This window comes from Notothenia rossii, assembly GCF_949606895.1.
Source record: "Notothenia rossii genome assembly, chromosome: 12".
Classification (NCBI taxonomy): domain Eukaryota; kingdom Metazoa; phylum Chordata; class Actinopteri; order Perciformes; family Nototheniidae; genus Notothenia; species Notothenia rossii.
The window spans coordinates 23,241,371-23,263,162 of NC_136911.1; the positions used below are offsets into that span (position 1 = coordinate 23,241,371).

The 21,792-nt window shown below is 42.0% G+C and overlaps 1 protein-coding gene across 2 annotated transcripts; it reads right to left on the bottom strand.

The window, feature by feature from the left end:
• Positions 1-914: 914 nt before the first annotated feature.
• On the bottom strand, positions 915-20,529 carry LOC307026681 (uncharacterized protein). 2 transcript variants are annotated; one of them, XM_079662262.1, is made up of 3 exons: positions 20,409-20,529; positions 8,429-8,912; positions 915-4,485 (listed from the first exon to the last, which is right to left on the bottom strand). In XM_079662262.1, the coding sequence occupies exons 2-3, from the start codon at positions 8,613-8,615 to the stop codon at positions 2,645-2,647; spliced, it is 2,028 nt and encodes a 675-aa protein (XP_079518388.1). In that variant the 5' UTR covers positions 8,616-8,912; positions 20,409-20,529; the 3' UTR covers positions 915-2,644. The 2 variants fall into 2 exon arrangements, with proteins under 2 accessions (XP_079518388.1, XP_079518389.1); XM_079662263.1 differs by lacking the exon at positions 20,409-20,529 and adding an exon at positions 20,331-20,355.
• Between the last annotated feature and the right edge of the window lie 1,263 nt (positions 20,530-21,792).

Consider the following 21,792-nt stretch of genomic DNA (forward strand, 5'->3'; position numbering starts at 1 on the left):
TGGCCTTTTTGACTGATCTGACAGGAAAATTAAACCAGCTTAACCTCCAGCTACAAGGCAATGGCAAAACAGTATGTGACATGATTAGTGCTGTAAAGGCCTTTAAAGCAAATCTGTGTCTATATCTCCAGCAAGTAAAGGGAAATAAATTGCATCATTTCCCCTCTGTTCAAAAAGTACTGCAGGAGAATAAAGCTGCTGCTGGCTTTCTTGACTTATCAAAGTACTGTGACTGCTTAACTAAGCTTGGGCAGGAATTTGAGGACAGGTTTCTTGACTTTAAACAGCTTGAGCCCTGTGCAAGTTTCCTTGCTAACCCATTCAACATCGTGGATGTTACTGACATGTCTGAGCAACTGGCCAGCCTTTTCAGTCTCAGTGCTTCAGAGTTGGAGCTGGAGATAATCAATCTCCAGAATGACATTCAGCTGAAAGCACATCAGATGGACAAAGATTTCTGGAAGCTATTGGACCCAGAGAAATTCAAAAACATTCAAACTGCTGCACTGAAACTGTCCTGCTTATTTGGGTCAACATATCGCTGTGAATCAGCATTCTCTGATATGAACTTTATCAAATCCAAATTCAGGACAAGACTTACTGATGAACACCTCAATGACTCAATCAGAGTGAATTTGTCAGGATACACACCCCAGTACAGTGCTCTGGTGGATGCTATGCAGTGCCAGGTGTCACATTAGCTGAGTCAGGAGAAAGACAACAATGCAGTGACAGACTGAATGTTTGAAGACATATGTTTGCTTGATGCAAGTTGAGAAAAGCACAAGCCATATTCCCCTTTTACATGTGAAACAAATTTGTGAAATGCTTGAAATAATTTAAATTATAGAGCTAGAAATGTTATTATTACAATTAGGAACTTTGCACTCTTATCTGTAAAACTGTTTACTGTAGTTATTGATGTTAAAGCAGAACTCAGTATTGCATGGTGATTATTTGTCTTTTTTTCTCTTCATGAGAAAGTCAAGTTTATTCATGTTAATGTTAATGTTTCTGCTCTTGAGTCACGAATGTGATATGTGCACTGAAATCTATATAAAATAACATGAGTAGCTCTTGGCCACTTTCTTTTTTCAAAAGTAGCTCCCGGTTAGAAAAAGGTTGGAGACCCCTGGCTTAGTCGGTTGATTTAAGCTCTGTTGAGATCTTCATAGTATGTTTGTGACGGAGAGGATCACAGAGTGACTGACTCCGCCACTGACAACCGACACACACCAAACATTTCCCGCTCTCTGGATCTGAGTTCCTGGCTGGTTCTGGTCCTCCACAGTCCTCTCCGTCAACTTCTGTTTCCAGGTGTTCAGCTGAGCTGCTGGCTGGAGGCTCTTCCTCTCTGTTCTCCTCACTTTGAGTTTGATGATGCTCTGACGACTGACGACCAACACACTTATGGGTTTTCACCAAACGACTCCAAGTAAATCTTTTGTCACAGACACTGCAGCTGAATGGTTTCTCTCCTGTGTGGATTCTCATTTGGCCCTTTAACACTAGGACCGCCAGAGGTCGCTGTATACCTAAAACCGCCACCGGGTAAAATGTACCCGCTATAGATTTTCAAGGTACAATGTTCTTTTATTTATCATACAGAACCGTGAGTTTTGATCGCACAAGGATGAAACTAATACCAACAGAATCTGTGGAGTCACAGCTTTTCATATGATATAGGTTGTGCAGATAGCATGAAGTTTAAAATATCGCTAAGAGTGCCGATTTAAACGCTTGGTGTTAGACTTGTGTTTTGTTTAGGTACAAATCTCTCTATCGATATATCTGTAATGTTCTGTTCTATGAACATATAATTGTCTACATAAATAGACGACGCGGACTACTTCTCTCATTCCGAGTGTCCATATTTATTCAACTGGCACGTAACCTGCACACATGCATTACGTCCTCAATGTGAGCTCAGTCATCCAAGATCTTGTATTCTCCAAGATGTTACACCATAACTATCTGTCTATCCCTCTGACTATCCCTCTCTCTATCCATCTATCAATATATCCATCTATAAGGAACCGCAGTAGACAAAAAGCGTTGCTATAGCAACACGTCATGTTTACGCTGCATTTTCTATGAGGTAAATATTATAAGCTGGCGGATATAGGTATAAATGGCTTTTTTTGGCGATTTTTTCAATCTGACTTCATATTGACAATTGTTAACAACAGAGGGTGCTACATAACACACTTTCAGGAAAAGTCGAGGACTGGGAGACTTTAATATGTTATTGAACAAAAGTTACATACAATAAAAAAACAGCTGCAGGTAAAATGTATCCATTGGCGGTTCTAGGGGTAAACTTCCTCTCAGATCAAAAAGATTTCTTACAGACTGAGCAACTGAATGGTTTCTCTCCTGCACTACGTCCAGAATCACTGACATGGTCTTGTTTATTTCTCTGAGAGTTTGAACGTGGTTCTCTGGTCTCCTTCCAATCAGCCCTGTCTCCAGTGTCAGGTTCAGAAGAGTCTCCAGGGTTGTCCTCAGTCTCTGGTTGTAAATGTCTCTCTGGATCTGAGTTCCTGGCTGGTTCTGGTCCTCCACAGTCCTCTCCATCAGCTTCTGTTTCCATGTGTTCAGCTGAGCTGCTGGCTGGAGGCTCTGCCTCTCTGTTCTCCTCAGTTTAAGTATGATGAAGCTGTGAGGACTGACGACCAACACACTTATGTCTTTTGATCTGATTACTGTGTGAGAATCTTTTGTCACAAACACTGCAGCTGAATGGTTTCTCTCCTGTGTGGACTCTCATGTGTCTATTTAAATTTCCTCTCTGTGTAAAAGATTTCTTACAGACTGAGCAGCAAAATGTTTTCTCTCCTGTACTACGTCTTGAATCACTGACAGGGTCTTGTTTATTTCTCTGAGAGTTTGAACCTGTTTCTCTGGTCTCCTTCCAATCAGCACTGTCTTCAGTGTCAGGTTCAGAAGAGTTTTCAGTCTCAGGTTCAGAAGAGTCTCCAGGGTTGTCCTCAGTCTCTGGTTGTAAATGTCTCTCTGGATCTGAGCTCCTGGCTGGTTCTGGTCCTCCAAAGTTCTCTCCATCAGCTTCTGTTTCCAGATGTTCAGTTTGTCTTTGATGAAGCTGAGAGAACTGAGGTTTCTCTTCATCATCTTCACTCTTCACAGGGACAGGAGTGAATGTGGACTTGGTGATATCAGCCTCCTCCAGCCCTTGAAGCTGCTCTCCCTCCTGACTGATCCAGAGTTCCTCCTGTTCCTCTTTAATGTGTGGGGGGGGCTCTGGGTCTTCCTGGTTCGGCATATGCTGGTTTTGATTTCCACCTTCCGTAAAAGATTCCTCTCCCTGGTGATTGCTATTGAATGTTTCACCACTGTGGAAAAAACTGTGTTTCAAAAAGCTTAAATCTGACAGGAGTTCACTGCTCTGTTTCCAAAAATCATCGTCATCTCTGATTGCAGTGTCAGGTTCTTTAGAGTCTCCAGGGTTGTCCTCAGTCTCTGGTTGTAGATGTCTCTCTGGATCTGAGTTCCTGGCTGGTTCTGGTCCTCCACAGTCCTCTCCATCAGCTTCTGTTTCCATGTGTTCAGCTGAGCTGCTGGTTGGAGGCTCTGCCTCTCTGTTCTCCTCAGTTTGAGTTTGATGAAGCTGTGAGGACTGACGACCAACACACTTATGGATTTTGACCTGACAACTCCAGGTGAATCTTTTGTCACAAATACTGCAGCTATATGGTTTCTCTCCTGTGTGGATTCTAATATGGTCCGTTAAACTTCCTCTCACTGCAAAAGATTTCTTACAAATTGAGCAGATGAATGGTTTCTCTCCTGTGTGGATTCTCATGTGCAGATTTAAATATCCTTTCCATGCAAATGTTTTCTCACAGACTGTGCAGCTGAATGGTTTCTCTCCTGTGTGAATTCTCATGTGGGCCTTTAAATGTCCTCTCTGTTTAAAAGATTTCTTACAGACTGAGCAGCCACATTTTTTCTCCCCTGCACTACGTCTTGAATCACTAACAGGGTCTTGTTTATTTTCCTGAGAGTTTGAACCTGGTTCTCTGGTCTCCTTCAAATCAGCACTGTCTTCAGTGTCAGGTTCAGAAGAGTCTTCAGTCTCAGGTTCAGAAGAGTCTCCAGGTTTGTTCTCAGTCTCTGGTTGTACATTTCTCTCTGGATCTGAGTTCCTGGCTGGTTCCGGTCCTCCACAGTCCTCTCCATCAGCTTCTGTTTCCATGTGTTCAGTTTGTCTTTGATGAAGCTGAGAGGACTGAGGTTTCTCCTCATCATCATCACTCTTCACAGGGACAGGAGTGAATGTGGACTTGGTGATATCAGCCTCCTCCAGCCCTTGAAACTGCTCTCCCTCCTGACTACTCCAGTGTTCCTCCTGTTCCTCTTTAATGTGTGGGGGGGGCTCTGGGTCCTCCTGGTCCAGACTGGAGCTCCACTCCTGCTGCTCAGGGGTAACCTCTTCTTCAACCACCACCAGCAGCTGCTGGACGTCTGCAGGAAACAGGAAACACATATTCATCAGAATCGGTTATATTTACCATGTAGGTTTACACATACGAGGAATTTGCTTTAGTATATGTGGAGCATAAAAAGACACAAAAGGAAGCCTCTTAGCAAAACTAAATAAAATACAAATAGGATTGTTATGACAGCTATTTAAAAAAAAAACTATTTTAAAACTAATATAACCAATTAACAATATTTACATGTGACAAATACTATTCACTTTATTTAAAATGGAGAACTGTGCTGATTTAAAAGAGGAAGTGTGCAGAACAGATGTGCAGCATGTGCAGGATTTACAATTGTCAAAAGAACAGGGTGTTGTTGACATGATGACTGAAGGTCCCATGACATGGCCATTTCTACTGATCATAGTTCCATTGTTGAGGTCTACTAGAATAGATTTACATTGTTCAAAGTTCCAAACTCACATTGGTTTCTCAAACAGCATCTCTGTATAGTTTGTGTATTCACTCTGTCCTACACGCCTTGTTGGAGCTCCTGCGGAGTATTGCGGCTGAGAAAAGATAAGGCTGGATGAGTGTGTGCGTGTGAGGGTCAATCCGCGGAGCTGTTACATCACTATACCCAATACGTCAGTATGCCCAAGAAGAAAAAAACGGAAAAAGAGAAATCTCCGACGAGGCGTTCTGGGGCAGCATCGACAAGTCTTCTCTGTGTTAGAGTTTTACTCGCTATAGGGTGTACTTTGAGGGTTCGTGACTCTGCAGACCGTTTACATGCAGAGAAACCTTCGTAACACACAAGGGGACGGGTAACAACCAGAAAAGCATGACATGGGACCTTTAATGTAATGTTATCAGGGGCTGGATAAAAGTCACTGGAAGAGGAAAGACTCCACAGCAGTGGCTGGGGAGTCACACAGAGTGACGGGGGCGTGTTGGGATTGAGATTTGCAAATTAATACAAATGAAATAGAAAATAGTGCAAGAATAATAATAATAGCTTGGATTTATATAACGCCTTTCATGAGACCCAAGGTCGCTTTACAAAGAACAACAGGGGGAAAACAAACAGACAGTCAGACAAAACAACAAATAGATTAGGGGCCAAGGGCCTTAGCAAACAGATCTGACTTGAGGGCCCTTTGAAGGCATCAAGCTTGGGGATATTGTGGATCTCCGCAGGGAGAGCGTTCCAGAGGGGGGGGGGGGGGGGGGGGGGCTGCCACACTGAAGGCTCTGTCCCCGAAGGTTGGCAGTTTGGTGCGGGGGGTGGTAAGCAGGCCAGAGTCTGAAGACCGCAGGTTCTGGGGTGGGGCATGTGGGCGAAGGATGCCCGATAGGTACTGGGGGGCCTGGGCACGGAGGGACTTGTAGGTGAGGAGGAGGACTTTGTATGTTATGCAGGACTTGACCGGCAGCCAGTGGAATTGGATGAAGGTGGGAGTGATGTGCTGCCATGGCTTTGTATGTGAGAGTACCCAAGCAGCACATTTTTGAACATACTGGAACCTGTACTGCAAACAGGACACCATTGCAGTAGTCAAGAAGAGTCTATATACAAGTCAATAGAATATGATGTACAGATAAATAATTTGCAAGATGCAAACCAAGCGGTGAACTCCGGGGCGGAGCCGTGAAGCCCAAAGGAAGAGCCACAAACTGCAGTTCATCTATTGCCCAATAAGGGATGGATGCAAAAAGGAGCAATTTGCATAAACCCCCCAAGTCAATGCCCAACTTTATATCAGAAATAAACATGCTGCTAGCCTGGATCCAAAAACACCTATTCTGGATATAGTTAGATTCCACCTTCATGACAATAGTTCGGGGAGTGAGTTCTTTTATAACTCACCCCTTTAAGTTAGAGTACCAGTCAAAAGTTTGGACACACCTATTAATTCAATGGTTTGTGTTTATTTAAAATGTGTTCTACTTTGTAGATTAATACTGAAGACATCAAAACTATGAAAGAACACATATGGAATTATCTAGCTAACAAAAAAGTGTTAAAAAAAATATCCAGAATATTATTTTTATTTTAGATTCTTCAAAGTAGCCCCCTGTTGCCTTGAAGACAGCTTTGCTCACTCTGGGCTTCTCTCAGTCAGCTTCATGAGGACGTCTCCTGGAATGGTTTTCTATTAACACGTGGGCCTCGTCTAGAGTCCATTTGTGGAATTAATGTGTTTGAGAGCATCAGTTGTGTTGTGCAGAGGTAGGGTTAGTGCACAGTGGAAAGCCCTATCTGACTAATGTTGTAATTAGGGGTGCACCGAATGGGAAATTATTGGCCGAAACCGATACCGAAAATAGGAAACAGTTGGCCGAAAACCGAATGCCGAAAATTATTAATAGAAATGATATATATATATATATATATATATATATATATATATAATGTATACATTTTGTTACCACTATTGTTCAGCTACCTGATTGTGGAAAAATAAATGATTATGGCAAAACTTAACTTAAATAATAATCACTATTATGGGTCCATAAAACATTTATTCAGCCCTTCTGAATGCATACAGTACATTAATTCCAAGTCAAGTGCATTTTCTTTTCTCTGTAGGATAACTACAACAAAGTGCATTCAGAACAAAGCCAAGGTGCTTTAAAATAAACATCTAGGCCAGTAGGCCTACAACAAGATAGTGTAAATAAAGACTGTAACAGCCAGGCCTTCAAAAACAACAAATGCACCTATAAGTGCATGCATACAAATGTGCAAACTGGATAAATCCACATGAATGTAACTTTTTACAAATGAAATTACAATTGAATTTCAAGAATCTGTAAATAAGGCTGTCTGTCCTCATAAGCAAAGTAGTAAACATTGTATAAAGATACATAAAGTGAAAACTGGATACAAAATCCACAATCAATTACAAATTAAAATACAATTTCAAGAATCTTCAAATAAGGTCGTCTGTCCTCATGAGCAATGTAAACCACATCGTATCATTTAGATACCGAAAGTACAATATATTGAACACTGTGCTGCTGTCATTTCCCCCTAATGATAACCTGAGATGGTGAATTATAACTCACAATGAAAATGGTTCAGGAAAGTGGGTATAGAGTAGACATGGAGAACTAGATAAGCTTATGATAAGCCAGCCTGGTCTACTTATTAAGGAAAAGTGGGAGGTTCTTTTTAATGAACAGTAGCTTCTCTGCTTTATCAGCCATAAGTCTGTTCCTCTTCTCATCAAGCACATGAGAGGCAGCGCTGAACAGTCTCTCGCTGTCAGTGCTTGTGATTTGATCTTACTCCGCATATTTGTCCGGGTGTTTTGATTTCAAGTGGTGGAGTAATCCCGAAGTGGTGAAAGTCTTTGCAGTTACACCCCCTCGAGAAATGTCAGCTGAACACGTTTTACAAATCGCAATCCGCGCCTCTTTCTCTGATATTCTGAAATATCTCCAAGCGGCAGACATGTTGGCTGTGAGCCAGCCGCGAGCATGGTCGCGCGCCGTGCTTGTCGCCGCGTTTTGATTACGTCATCACAACAACACGTTAGCTTACCAACGTAACGCTGTTCTCTGACATTCGGTGATATTTTTTCGGTGCTAGAACCCTTTCGGCCCAAAGGGCCTTTTTAACCATTTTCGGCCGATAATTTTCGGCGGCCGAATATTCGGTGCATCCCTAGTTGTAATCCATATTATGGCAAGAACCACTCAACTCAGTGAACTCAACCTCACTTTAAGAAATGAAGGCCAGTCGATCTGGAACATTTCAAGAACTTTGAATGTATCCTCAAGTTCAGTCGCAAAAACCATCGAACGCTATGATGAGACTGGCTCTCCTGAGGACCCCCCCGGGAGAGGAAGAGCAAGAGTGCAATAAGTGCATTCACTATTTTAGCAGCTTTTTTGCTGACATGACATTTTCAATAACAACATTTGGTCAAAAAGAGAGCGTGAATATATAGAGGGATAGTAAATAGGGAACAGACCTGCTCTGTGGATCTGAAGCTGAGGCTGTAAAACAGCGTCCAGTAGTTTCCGGTGTCTCTCGTTCTCCTGTTTTGAACGAGACAGTTCCTCCTCGTACTCTGCTATCGTTCTTTCAAACAGAACAAAGATGTCTTCAGCAGCCGCAGTGAGTCGCTGCTTCACCAACGAGAGCAGCACAACACTCATGTTTACTAAATCACCACTTCCTGTTTCTCTGTGTGTGCTTCAGTCTCTGTTGAACACACTGTTTCTCTCTGAAGCTTCAGTCTCTGTTGAACACACTGTTTCTCTGTGTGTGCTTCAGTCTCTGTTGAACACACTGTTTCTCTCTGAAGCTTCCTGAGCTGCTGTTCAGCTGGACAGCAGGAAGCAGAGGTTTGGGAGGATGATGTCCCTGATGCTGTTTAGATTTCTCCAGCACCACGGGGGGTCCTGTGTGGATGGCAGCTCCTTCCTCAGCAGATCCAGTTCTCCAGAACTGTCCTAATCAGAGAAACAAGAGAAAAAGAACAACATGTATTAATCTTAATAACAAATGATGATTGGATCATGACCATCCCTAAAGGATTTTAAACTCCGTACTGTTTTGGCTTTAAAAACAATGAAGTATTTTGCTCAAAATACCAAACAGACCACCCTTTGTAGCCATGCCTCATACATTAGTTACACTGTAAAAAAAGAAGTTTTTTTACCCTTTTCCCCAAAAAAAGAATTACCTTTTAATTATTAAATTTTTTTTTTTTTTTTTTTTTTTTTTTTTTTTTTTTTTTTTTTTAAATTGTATTTCATAATGACAGGAAATCATATTAAAATCACAAGAATAAACGGTTCATTGAAATGCGTCATGTATTTTAAGAAAAGAAAAACCGTATAAATGGAATACAGTAAATATCTGTTTTTAGCAGCTTTTAAAGTGCACCTATTATGGGTCTCAGATACAATATATAAAAACATGTCTGATGTGTTTTGCTCAAAATACACATGTGAATGCACTTTAGACATCCCTCACATCCCTCTATTCCAGCTGTTAGAGAAACGCGGATTTCGGGTCCTTAGCTTGAAAAAAAGAAAAGAGGAGGCAGAGCTAATGCCTGATCAGAATTATACCGGAGATAAAGTCAAATTCTGCTGTGATAGTAACCCCCATGTCCTTTGTTCAGACCTGGAAGCCATCTTGTGCCAGTGCTCAAAGGGGGAGCCCGCCTCCAAAGGACTCCTTATATGTGCTTTTTGGTTTGTTCCTTGCTGGTGAACGCAGCACCAGGCATGAAGTTTATGTTTCTGTAAAATGATGTGGAAGGCTAAGAAATAAAACGCCTGTTTATTTTTGAAAGAAACCCTCTCTCCATGTATAGTTTTTTCACCTGCACCTCACATTGCAACAATGATCATAACAGTTAATGAAAAGTACATTTAAGAGTAGTATTGCCCTTTGACTTCAAGCTGTGTACGTGTAAAGACAATCAATGGCTTTATCATCCACAGCATTAGTAATTATAAAAACTATTGTTTGTAGCACTAAATGTAAGTGTACTTCTGTCTTAACAGATGCCTGTTCAAGATCAATCCGCTAAAAACAGCACACAAAAACAGCTGCTGCTGCTTCTCTCTGCCTCATCCTCTATTGCTGGAGGCAGCTCCACCTCATCTGATCTCTGATATGAAAGCATTCGGTTATGATCATATTGAGCTATTGCTGTGAGTCTAACATTAAACAAGCAGTCTGCTTGTCATACATTGCTGATGATACATTTTAAGAGGCAATTTGTTGAGTCACTGCCGCTAAAGGACGGTAGCATCAAGCTAGCAAGTCCTGCATTAGCCTCACATCAATAGGTGTAGACAGAACATCCAATTATCCTGAGCTAATTTACTGAATAAACCAACTCACATCTCCGGTCTTTGTTTTCACCCAACTCATTAGACTATTCTCCTTCTGGCGTTTCATTGGTGTTTTCTGTCAAATTCAATACTGTAGTTCAAAACCGCGGTACCTGCTCCCCATCTGTGAGCTATTTTTTAGAATGCGCACGCTACGTTCGTTGTCGCGTTTGTAGTCGCTCACGCGCGTCCACCTGGGCAGGCTGTGTGTGTCCTTCTCCCGTGAAGATAACGGCTTGAGGTTAAAAAATAAACGAATTTGAAACTGGGGGGGGGGGGGGGGGGGACACAAACGGGCAGACAGCAGAGCTGTTGTTCTCCTCCTTTCCTCCGCTCTTGTCTCTGATTGTGAGCATTCGCGTGTGTGTGGGGGGGGGGGGGGGGGGGGGGGGGGCGGGGGAGCGGAGCCCCGCCCTTCAGAAACAGAGCGGAGGGAGAATGCGAATACGCAAGGCAGTGGACACTGAAACATGCACATTTGATAAGCGTTTAGTTTATTTAATAAAGGAGCACATGTTCAATGTGAAATGCGACCGTAGATAGATTACTTCAGTTGCAATTTGGTGCTATATCTACACACACCTCGTGACCTCCCGCGTGTGACGTAACAAAGGGGAAACAAGGGGGAGAGCGGCCGGTGTAACGTATTAATAAACATGGTTCCAATGCTAGTTTCGACACAGAAGACACAGAAGAAGTTGAACATGAATATTCGAATGCATATGACGGAGCACAACCTTATAATTATGAGCCTGCTAGGCGTCCAAGAGACCAGGAGCAGCCAAGGATTAGAAGAAATAACGGCCATGGGAGAGAAATGGAGCTGTGGTGTGAGGAGAACCAGTGGAGAACTGAGCAGCTATCTTGGTGAGTGACCGGCGTTAGCTACAGAATGTTAGCTAACGTCACATCACAACATTGTGAAGTTAGCCATCATATATCAGGCTAGTATTTGTGCAGCCTGCACAAACACAATACTGCACCATGATTACAAATGGTGAAATACAATGTAAACAACTACTAACTATACCCGTGGTCAGAGAGCGGAGATGTGTCCCCTGTGTGATGTAATATGACGCGTTTGACCTTAAAAAAAAAGCAGTTTTTAAGAGCAAAGCTCAAAATTGCTCCTTTCCCTCTGAATTCCTTATGTCTCTAAAACATATCAAATCCTGCATTCTTTTTTTTTTAAATTGTATTTTTTTTTTTTTTTTCAAGTTTAAGCATAAATGTAAAAAAAAACTAAAAACTGCAAGTTGCTCTTTAAAGTAAAATTACACATTTTCTTTTTCTCGAGTCCACACCTCTGCAAATAACAGTGTTTCCCATACATCGACGACATACAAACCCCACAGATCCTCAACTCCGGTGTGTCTCACTCATTGAGGTGAGACACGGCAGGCAAAAACATTGTTTTTCAGGCACAAGTCAATTTTGAGATTGTGTGCTATTTTGATTCCATTACATGTTTTATTTCAGGCTTTTGGAAGGAAAACGTACAAAATACACATTTAAGTGTTTATTTTACTAGTTTGTCCATTTGCATCTGTATATTTCTCGTAAATTCACCAAAAATAGCGTAGGTCTTATCCCTGAACGAATAAATGTAATTTGGGCGCCAGACAGGAATATTTAATATAGCCAGCTGTCAAAAAAACGATATGTTTAAACACGCAGAAACAGAGGGATAGCCCGCTGACCTAGCTACTGAAGTTTACAAAGGAAAAGTAATAAATCAACCAATTCACTTTCAACAAAAAATGTCTGTATTGTTGAAAAGAGGTATTTTTTTAAACATGTTTTAACATTTGTAAATCATTTACATCTTCATCCAGACATTTCAAACTGACAACCTAGCTCGACAAGAGATCCTTAAAACATTGTCCTACAGTGACATCATGCAAAACTGTGATATCAAGAAATTGGTCAAAAGGCTAAAATGGCAAAAAGATAAAGGCGAGTACGTATATTATTCTGGATTGTACTTTTAAATCATCACAAAATAAATGATGTGCTGAACTGAAACACGTCAACATGTGTCTGAAGGTTTAAACATAGAACAAAGTATTTGAGCTTAAAATATGTAAATTCCTAGTAAATGACCAACAATTGCAGAACCATACATTGAAACGTTGACCTTTAACAACATTTAAATGCATTTTTCCAATTCACAATGACATCTGTAAGTTTAACTGGTTTATAAAGCATTCAATGAAAGGCCAAATTATTATAGTTGTAGGAGCTCACATTAATACACTGAGAGTGTTAATAAACTAAAAAAAGACAATGCGATGTGCCTGCAAGACTTCACTCAGGTAAACAAAACATATTACCGTGCACAGTAGCTAACCTGCCTGCGAGCCTTCTCTCAGGTCACATTTACACGGCCCGCAAATCGTATCAGGTTACACTGAGGAGGACGTTGTTAGCGTGCTACTGCTAGAACTATTAGCACTAGCCAGTGGCGTAGCCACCATAGGGCCAGGGTGGGCCCAGGCCCACCCAGTTTATTCATTAGCCCACCTCTGAACCAGTGGTTGCGTTAGACATTTTTGTTGTCCGTCATTTTGACGTTTCCGTCATAATCCATTATTACCCTTCATTTTATTTTTCATGTTTTAAAACCTGTTAAGCCCCAAAGACCCGCCGACACTGTGTCTCAGGGCTTCTTAATATTTAAAAAACTATGAATATGTCATACCCTCCTGGGAAGAAACTCAGCTAACTGATGATACGAACCATTTTTACCGAAACAAAAAAAGTCTCACAAGAACAGAAACATGCTAACGCACTTAGCACAAAACTCTAGGTATCAATTGATCGATATACTTATCGGATCTGCACAAACAAGTTTAGCTAACATGCTGAGATTCCACAGATTATATCAGTATCATCACTGAGCGATCAGAACTCGCAAAAGGGGAAGCAAATACAGACACCACACGTAGCTTTAGGTAGCAAAACATGGAGATATGCTCCCCTTTAGCTGTTATTCTGATAAAAAAAAAATTGTGTTCAATGGCATTAAAACGAGAAAAACGCAGCTGAAAGTTAATCCAATGTGTCTGTGACTTTCTAATGATTGATAATCCATAATTCCATTTATACGTAAAAATCGGAGTATTAATATTAGCTGCTAATGGTAGCCACCAGAGTGTATCGCAGCTTCAGGTTTTGGCCACGCGTCACTCTCACTCCTTATTTGGTAACGTGTGTGTCCTCTTTTTTCACCTCGTTTATCCACACCATCACAATTACTGGGCTTATTAAAAAAGCTTCGGACACTCAGCTGCCGTGACATTTTGGGATTGCTAAAGCCGGTTAAACAACAAGGCAGGGGCGGAGCCAGGGGGTAGCTTGGAGTTGCTATAGCAACTCCAACAATTGGCCTAGCAACGGCTTAGCAACCCCATTGTTTTGTTATGAAAATGTATCTATATATATTTATACACATACTCAGTCGACTTGGCCACTAAGGATGTAATATAATGTGGGACGCTGGTGGACATTTTGGCGCTGTTCCGAGTTGTGTTCTAATCTCTCAAAATGACGGACTGCTTTCAGATTTTTCCGTCATTCTTGGAAAAATTCCGTCATAAACGGAAAATATTCGGTTAAGGCGACCTCTGCTCTGAACCGAACTCATTTACGGTAAAAACTGATTGTTGGTTCCGGCGCGCGCCATAATAACGTCAGAGAGCTGCCTGCAAAATAAATGATGGCTCAAAGTTCACTAATGAACTTTGGTTTAAAAAAAAAAAAAAAAAAAAAGCCAGACTCCAAGAAGAGCCCCCACTGCCCTCATCTAGCAGCGATCTATACGATCATTTTCTGATATCGATGAAATAGCCCCGCCTCCCTCTCCCCACCTCTCCTGCTGCTGGGCTGTCAGAAGAAGAAAAAATGTTACCGGAAACTCTGCCGCACGGTTCCCTCGTCCCTTGGAAGAGGCGGAGAGGTGGGTGGACAGTCCGGAGAGATATACACAGGGTTGGGTTGTAACGGAATACATGTAACGGCGTTACGTAATCAGAATACAAAAAGTGTATTCAGCTGGCGTTACATTTGAAAAACGAGTAATCTGATTACAGTTACTTTCGTAAACCTGAAGTGAATACATTTTGGAATACTTATTGGAATTATTGGTGGAAAAGTTTCCTACAAAATGTAATGACCGGCAGAACTGTGTGCACACTGCACAGCGCTGCAGCATGTCTGAGAGCGAGAGAGATGCAGCGTGTCTGTGAGGCCCCGCCCCCGCCCGCAGATGAAAGAGAGAGATCTCTTTTAAAATATATTGAAAGTTAGAAACGGAGATGGTTAGATAAAATGTGCAAGATAACGTTTATGTAGCATTTATTTATTGTCGAAATGACATTTATAACGGGATGAAATCAAAGTGAATGGCCTGCTGCTGCTTGTTAACCGAAACTCTGCCGCACGGTCCCCTCGTTCCTTGGAAGAGGCGGAGAGGTGGGTGTTTTTCATCTGCTGGTGGACTACCGGAGAGAGCAGGAGCGCACGCCGTCCACCGCGGAGAATAAACAGAAGGGCAACCATGGCAACCATGCTCCGGGGTCTTCTTCGCTGCTTTTTGTGTATTTTGTGGCGGCAGCAGCGCCACTTACAGGCCCGGCATATGTACTACAGCGTTTCCAGCAGTCTCATGTGAACGGACACTTCAAATGAATCGAACGTGTGTGAACGGAAGACTTTTTTTGAAAACGCATACGGTGCATAAACGCAAACGTTCCCGTGTAAATGGGGTCTCAGTTTAAGAGTGTAGTTCAGCGGATAGCAATGAGTGAAAGTAAAGTTCTGTTTTTCCAGTCCAGAGTGTGGTGTGTGGGTGTAGAGTGCAAGAGGGGGGGGGGGGGGGGGGGAACACATTTTAAAACTGCTCTCAGAGCCAAAATATACTCTATTCAAATCATTTCAAAAGATTTCAGGAGCATAATTAATATGGCCTGCTCAATTGCCTTCATCATATCAAACGGACCCACCGTTCTGGCCCAATAGTGATCTGAGTGACAAAAAGTCCACCTAGCTTCAAATAGACTCCCATGTTAAATTAGTCCGGAACTTTCTTCAGAACAGAGAGAAGTAAACTTCGGACAAACTGCTTCCATCTTCACATTTCACACAAAAAACATATTTCAGTTCATTGGGGTTCCCTGATGCTCAGCTTTTTCTTTATTTCTTTTTAAAAATAGGAGCCATAGTTTTTGAACGGGTGGCAAAATTGTCAGATATACTCCTCAATGCATTCTTAATGAAATTTAAAAAAAACATAGAATTACTATAATAATACTGATAGTTGTTTTGTGCTATTTCTATAGCAATTAGGGATGCACGATATTGTTTTTTTGAAACCGATACCGATAACTTCCTGCTTCTCAAGACCGATACCGATAACCGATAATAATATTATATATATATTAAATGTACCTGTAGTTTTTGCACACCTTGTGGTAAAAAAAAGACAAGTAGTGAGCAAATAACATGAGCATTACTACTATGAACAAAACAAAGCCAAGAACAGTTTTAACTCTTCAAAGTGACCATATTTATTTTCCCAAATAAAAAGCCCCGGTGCCTTTGCAGCTGGCTTTGGATTCACCGCTAGTTTAGCAGCGCAGGCGTCTTCGTACGCTTTTAACACACCATCGTAGCGATGTCGATGTTTCAGGTGACTCATCAGGTTGGAAGTATTATAGCTCGTTGCCTTTTTCCCTCCACGTGGAACTTCTGCTTTGCATTTGTTAATACAAATAGCAAGCGAACTATCTAACTCTGAAACTTTGAAATAGTCCCATACTACCGACGACATGTTTGTTTACTGTCCTGGCTTCACGGCCGCACACCATTTACGTCACAGTCACGTCATGAGTTAGGGAGCGCTGGATCTGTGAAAAACTCCCCTCTTCCTAAACCACTAATACCACAGTACTGGCAAAACGGGAGGAGCCGAGTGAAAAACAAGCGCCCCTCATCCCAACCCACCCACACCGCAGAATTTCTTTCTTTTTTTTTTACCCAAAAAATATATTTTATATTATCGGGACTATTAATACTTTTATCGGGTTTATCGGGATGACGTTATAATTCCTAATATCGGACCGATAATTATCGGGCCGATAATTATCGTGCACCACTAGCAATTCTTAAGTAATACTGTAGTGTTTTTTTGTAAGGGTAGAATTGTAGTTACTTTTCACAAGTCAGTATTCCTCCGCGTCTGAGAAACAGCTACAACCGTCACATTATGTCCGTTATGAAACTAACTAACAAAGGTTAAGATGGAAACCTTTAAGGTTAACTTCGACCTCCTGGTTGGCCTTACTATGGAGGAGTGGATTGAGCAGTGCCTATCTCCAGAAAGCACCTAAACGACGACATGCAGAGCTACGTGAAGAGCAGGTAGACCAACTGGAGAAAAAACAAAACAAACAGAACACCGTGAAGCAAACAAAATGGGGACCGTAGAAAGTGGAGCAATATTCTCGCCACGCCAAGCAACAGCCTAGAACAAGTAACCACGTAAGCAGTGGCGTCGCCTGGCCTGGGCACCCCTGAATATAATACATTAACCATGCTTTATCTGAACCTCATCATGACACTAGAGAGAACGGCAGGATTTTCATTTCCCGTGTTCAGTGAATACAATTATTATGTAAACGATTATTTCCGCGGCACACCTTCATATGATCATTATGGTTATACAAAAAATAAGAGAATAAATGAAAAACAGTTATGAAATACTATATGACAGTAAAACAAGAATACAGTTTAAAAGGAGTGATTTGTAAAAATATCCATAAAGAAAAAGAAAATCAGTTTAAAGGTCTGTTTCATCTGGGCAGGGCTCGACATTATAAATGGCCCGCTGGCCCGGAAGCACTATTTAGACCCCCCGGGCCAGCATAACGTACTTTCCACTTGCCCGCTCGGGCCACTACAAATATTGCTTAAAAAAAAATAATGGTCCTGTGGTATTAGTATTTTGACTAGCAATTTAGTTAAATTGTTTTGTTTATTAAGGCTACAACAGAGCGTTTCGTGAGTCGGTTGTCGGATGAAAAGCAAACAGCTGTTTGCTGCGGAGCGCAGCGCGAGCAGGCGCCCGTGAGCGGGAGCGCGCTCCTTCACTACAGACTATCGCGCCACCTAACCATTCACCAAAATGTTTTTAATACCAGCGGTAACCGGCCAAGCGCCGGGCAAAAAACAATCATCAAATAAAAGAAAGTCACCGGAGGAGTTAAAGGAGAGTGACAGGGAGCATGAGAAGAAGAGGGAGAGAACGTTTCAGCCAGCTTGATCGATGGAGTTGGCTTCTAGTGCAGTGACGCGTCCTAAAACCCTTTAATAATCTATCGATTAGATTTATGATTCTAACATTATAAAAGTAGGGTAGACAGGTGGAGATTATCCGGCTGAACAAAACGTGCATTTATCAAACAGGTTTGTTTTCCAGACCTTATTTCCAGCTATTTTCCAAAACCCTGTGGAGAAATCCCATTGCTTTTTGTCGAGGGAACCAGCAGCTTACTTCCTGGTTTTAGGACGCGTCACTGCACCTCTCAATATGATGCCAATATAAACAAGGTCTTCTGTCGGCTCTGTACATCAATGCCGACCTATGCTGACAAGCAAGTGAAGAGTAGACAATATAAAAGGTATTGGCTTTAGAGAAATGTCCCAGCAGTTTAGGATAATGAAGGTTCTAATCTATTACATAATGTTCGAGCAAACACCACAGTGGTGGTGGCTTAAAGCCCACCTCTGCTCCGCGCCGTCCGTTAGATGAGCCTGGTCACATTAATAAGAAGAAGGAGTTCAAAACACCGGCATAAAAGCTATAACAATAATCTGATTTTAATGGTAAAAAAAACATACAAGTTACAGAGTACTCCGGACTTCCAGTTCTACTGCCGTGCGATACAGGTATGGGGACCAGCCAGTCAGAAACAGGAAGCCCCGTGCATGAATAAACATCACTATACATAGACAGATTTGGAGGCAGAGTTGGGTCGGCTGCTCAGCCCCCCTCCTAAATTCGCCAGTTAGGAGCTACTTTTAGCCCTAAGATCCTTTGTGAATACGGCCCCTGATCTGAGGGGCACAACTCTAAAAACGCCCATATGAAAAAGATCGGTTTACATTTTAAATAATCAAATAAGTATGTGAACATAACCAATAACCTACCATAGCCAATAACAAATAAATGTAGCTTATTTTATTGTTGTTGTTCATTCATATCTTACCTAGTTAACATTTATTTATGCATATTTGTGTATCTCTCCAACTTTAAACAATATTTTTGGTTAACTGTCCTATAGTATAAATTGGAATGATTTCAAACCTGTTTTTATTTATCCTAATAACTATAAAGGAGTGCCTTGGAAATATGTGTTTACATAATTTGTGGTCAAAACGTTTGAGACCCACTGAGATAACTTAGACTAAAGTGAACTATCTAAATACTCAGAGAGTCCTTAACCTCACTGAGCCTCTCAGTCAGAGAGCTCTCCTCCACCCTGGTTGTAGAAACATCTACTTCTTATCTCCGTTAGCGCAGCTAGCACCAGATTCTAATAACAACAGCGCCGGTACCGGTGCGCCCTCTCCCTTGCTCGCTCTCTCGCTACCACGCTCGCACTTTGGCTGTGAGCTGCGGGCGCCTGATAAGCCAACATCCCCCACTTTCATCACTTACAGCGCCCACCGTACAGGGCAAATGAAACGTGTAACCGGGGTGAAAAGGGTGTTACATTTATTTAATTATGGCGCTGTGCCGCCACTATTTGTATATAGGGGAAACACTGAGCAGACATTTTTTAACAATGACCACAATATCATTATTTTAATAAACCAAATATGAACAATTGAGGAAAATGAGGAAGAACTTATGATTAAAATGTTGTAGTTCAAGTAGTAATGTAGTTAGCGCATAAATTACTTTTGCAACAAATGTGTTAATTTTTCTTCATTATTAGTCGATTTTCTTTTTGGGCGAATGCTCAGTGGTTACAATGGTGGGGCCAGTGATAATACAATTCCACCGGCCCAGAGGGCCAGTAGCATTTTACCCTTAATGTCTACCTCTGATGGGTGTTGAGAGGTGTATTCCATAGATCTCTTCATGTTTCTCTCAAAGTGCACCAGATTGATGCTTTTAACTTCAATATTAAAAAAAAAAAAATCCCAGGGGAGCATGCCCCCGGACCCCCCTTGAGGAGGTGAGGTCCACCGCCCACTTATAAAAATAGTACTTCACCCCTGCTTACACCTATATGTGAGCTGATTATCGAGCCTTCATTGTGACAGTCGCGGGTACACTGTGTGCGTGTAGGGAGTGTTGCAGTAGAATATTCCCTTGTAGCGCCCGGTACCTTAATGGGAAACCTTACATGTTTGAGCACCCTCTATGAAACGTCAAGCTACCCCACAGTACCCCCAAAATAAATCTCTGGCGCTGCCACTGTGGGCTAAGCCCCGAATGTTTCCAGGTCCAGGAAACGCCCCTGCTCGTTAGCCATGCTACTGATGCTGGACAGTTTTTCAGTGGCTGCACAATAAACGGCAACATACAAATGAATGTAAATAAATAGCCAAATAATCGACCAATGCTCTCTGTCTAATATGTTCGCTAGCTGTTAGTGTTGTTGCATAGCAACCACCTCGCACTATGTTTCGTGCAGAAGGCAACGGAGGGGCTATTTTATTTTGAACATCATTATTTACGAATGAAAACTATTTAAATTGAAGTGTTTATTTTTCTTTCACATTGCCACACTTGGTAACCGTTTTACCAACCTTTTACTAACCTTTTACAAAACTTCGCGTCGGGCCGAACAAACAACGGGGTCTAATCGCCAAACACCATTACATTCATCCGTGTATACCCAGCATTATATATGTATCGTTACATCAAAACTGTCTCTCCTGATTGAAAGTTAAACCCAATACTCACATTCATCAGTTATTAAAATAGGCTAAGTTAAACCCGATACTCACATTTATCAGTTATTAAAGTAAGTTAAACCCGATACTCACATTTATCAGTTAATAAAGTAAGTTAAACCCGATACTCACATGTATCAGTTACTCCTCACGTGCAGCTTTCTCTCTGAGAACGGACCGACATTTTGTTTGTTTCCTCGTCACCGGCACGCATTGCATCCTGGGATACGGTGGGCTGGGAGGAAGAGGACTCTTCAAAGCCGGGAAAAGAAGAAGGACCCCGCCCCTCCCCCCTCTCTTCTGTCTGTCCGCAGAATCAGAAGCCCTTTATTGGTCCCACAGAGGGACATTAACATGGTTACAGCAACAGTGGAGATAGATAGTGATGGCAGTTTGACACTGAAGCTTCGAACGGAGCTTCAACCCTGGACTTCCTATTCCATAGAAGCAGTGCTTCGAAGCTTGCTTCAAATCACGTGACATGTGACGTCCGAAGCAGCAACTGCTTCAAATCACGTGACATGGGACGTCCGAACCAGCAACTGCTTCATTTCCTGAATGAATCAACTCACTGGTTCGCCGTCCAATCAGGTGATTACATGCACTGCCTCGTCTCGATTCTGACAGGTGACAGGTTGAAACAGTTTCAAATTTGAGCGCTTCAACACTTTATAACCTCTCTAAACAATGCGCAATGTGTGGGTTGTTGTCGTAGTTTGCATTGTTGCTGTTGAGTTCTTGTTGGCATTGTATTTGAATTGGATCATTATAGAGCAAGCCAGGAAGAAAAATAGGTCGTTCTGGCTCGTGAAACACTTCGAAATGTGGAGAAGTTGTGAACAAAAAGACAATGAGTAAAATAAAAACACTTTGATGGTCTAAGGAATTGATAGCCCAGTGGATAGAGCCGGCGGCCAGGATGCGGCGATATCCTCCGCGCAGCTGGTTCAAAGCTCGGAATAGTTAAACTTGTAATCATTGCTTTTCAACTTTAATACTTTAATAACTGATAAAAGGCCCTCTCCGCCCAAAAAAATGTCAAGCACTCTCTAGTCTCTTCTCAATAACCCAATACACACTATTATCAATCTTTAATTGCAAATAGAACATGATATTCAGTCTTAGTGTGTGTGTGTGTATCGAATATTTTTCAAGGCAAAGATGCGTTAAACCCACTGCAGCCTTGCACTTCGCCAGGAGAGGTCGCTGTAACTGAAGCTTCGAGAAATGAACCTATTTCCGACTCAATTGTCCAAGTGGTTCGACGCTTCATTCAAAGCTTCATTTTGCCATCACTAGAGATAGATGCTGCTCCCAGACCGTAGTGGAGGAATACAGGGGAGGACTCTCTGCAGTCTTCCCGGACTGAAGCACCAGGCTTCGGCTTCAATAACCCACTCTGAAATGAGGCAGACAGGCAGGCGGTTCCTTGGGAGGCCGCTGTGTTTCCTCAGGACTTTGATGTTATACGGCTTCTTCTTCTTCTCTCGTTTTTGGTGGATTGCAAACAACTTAA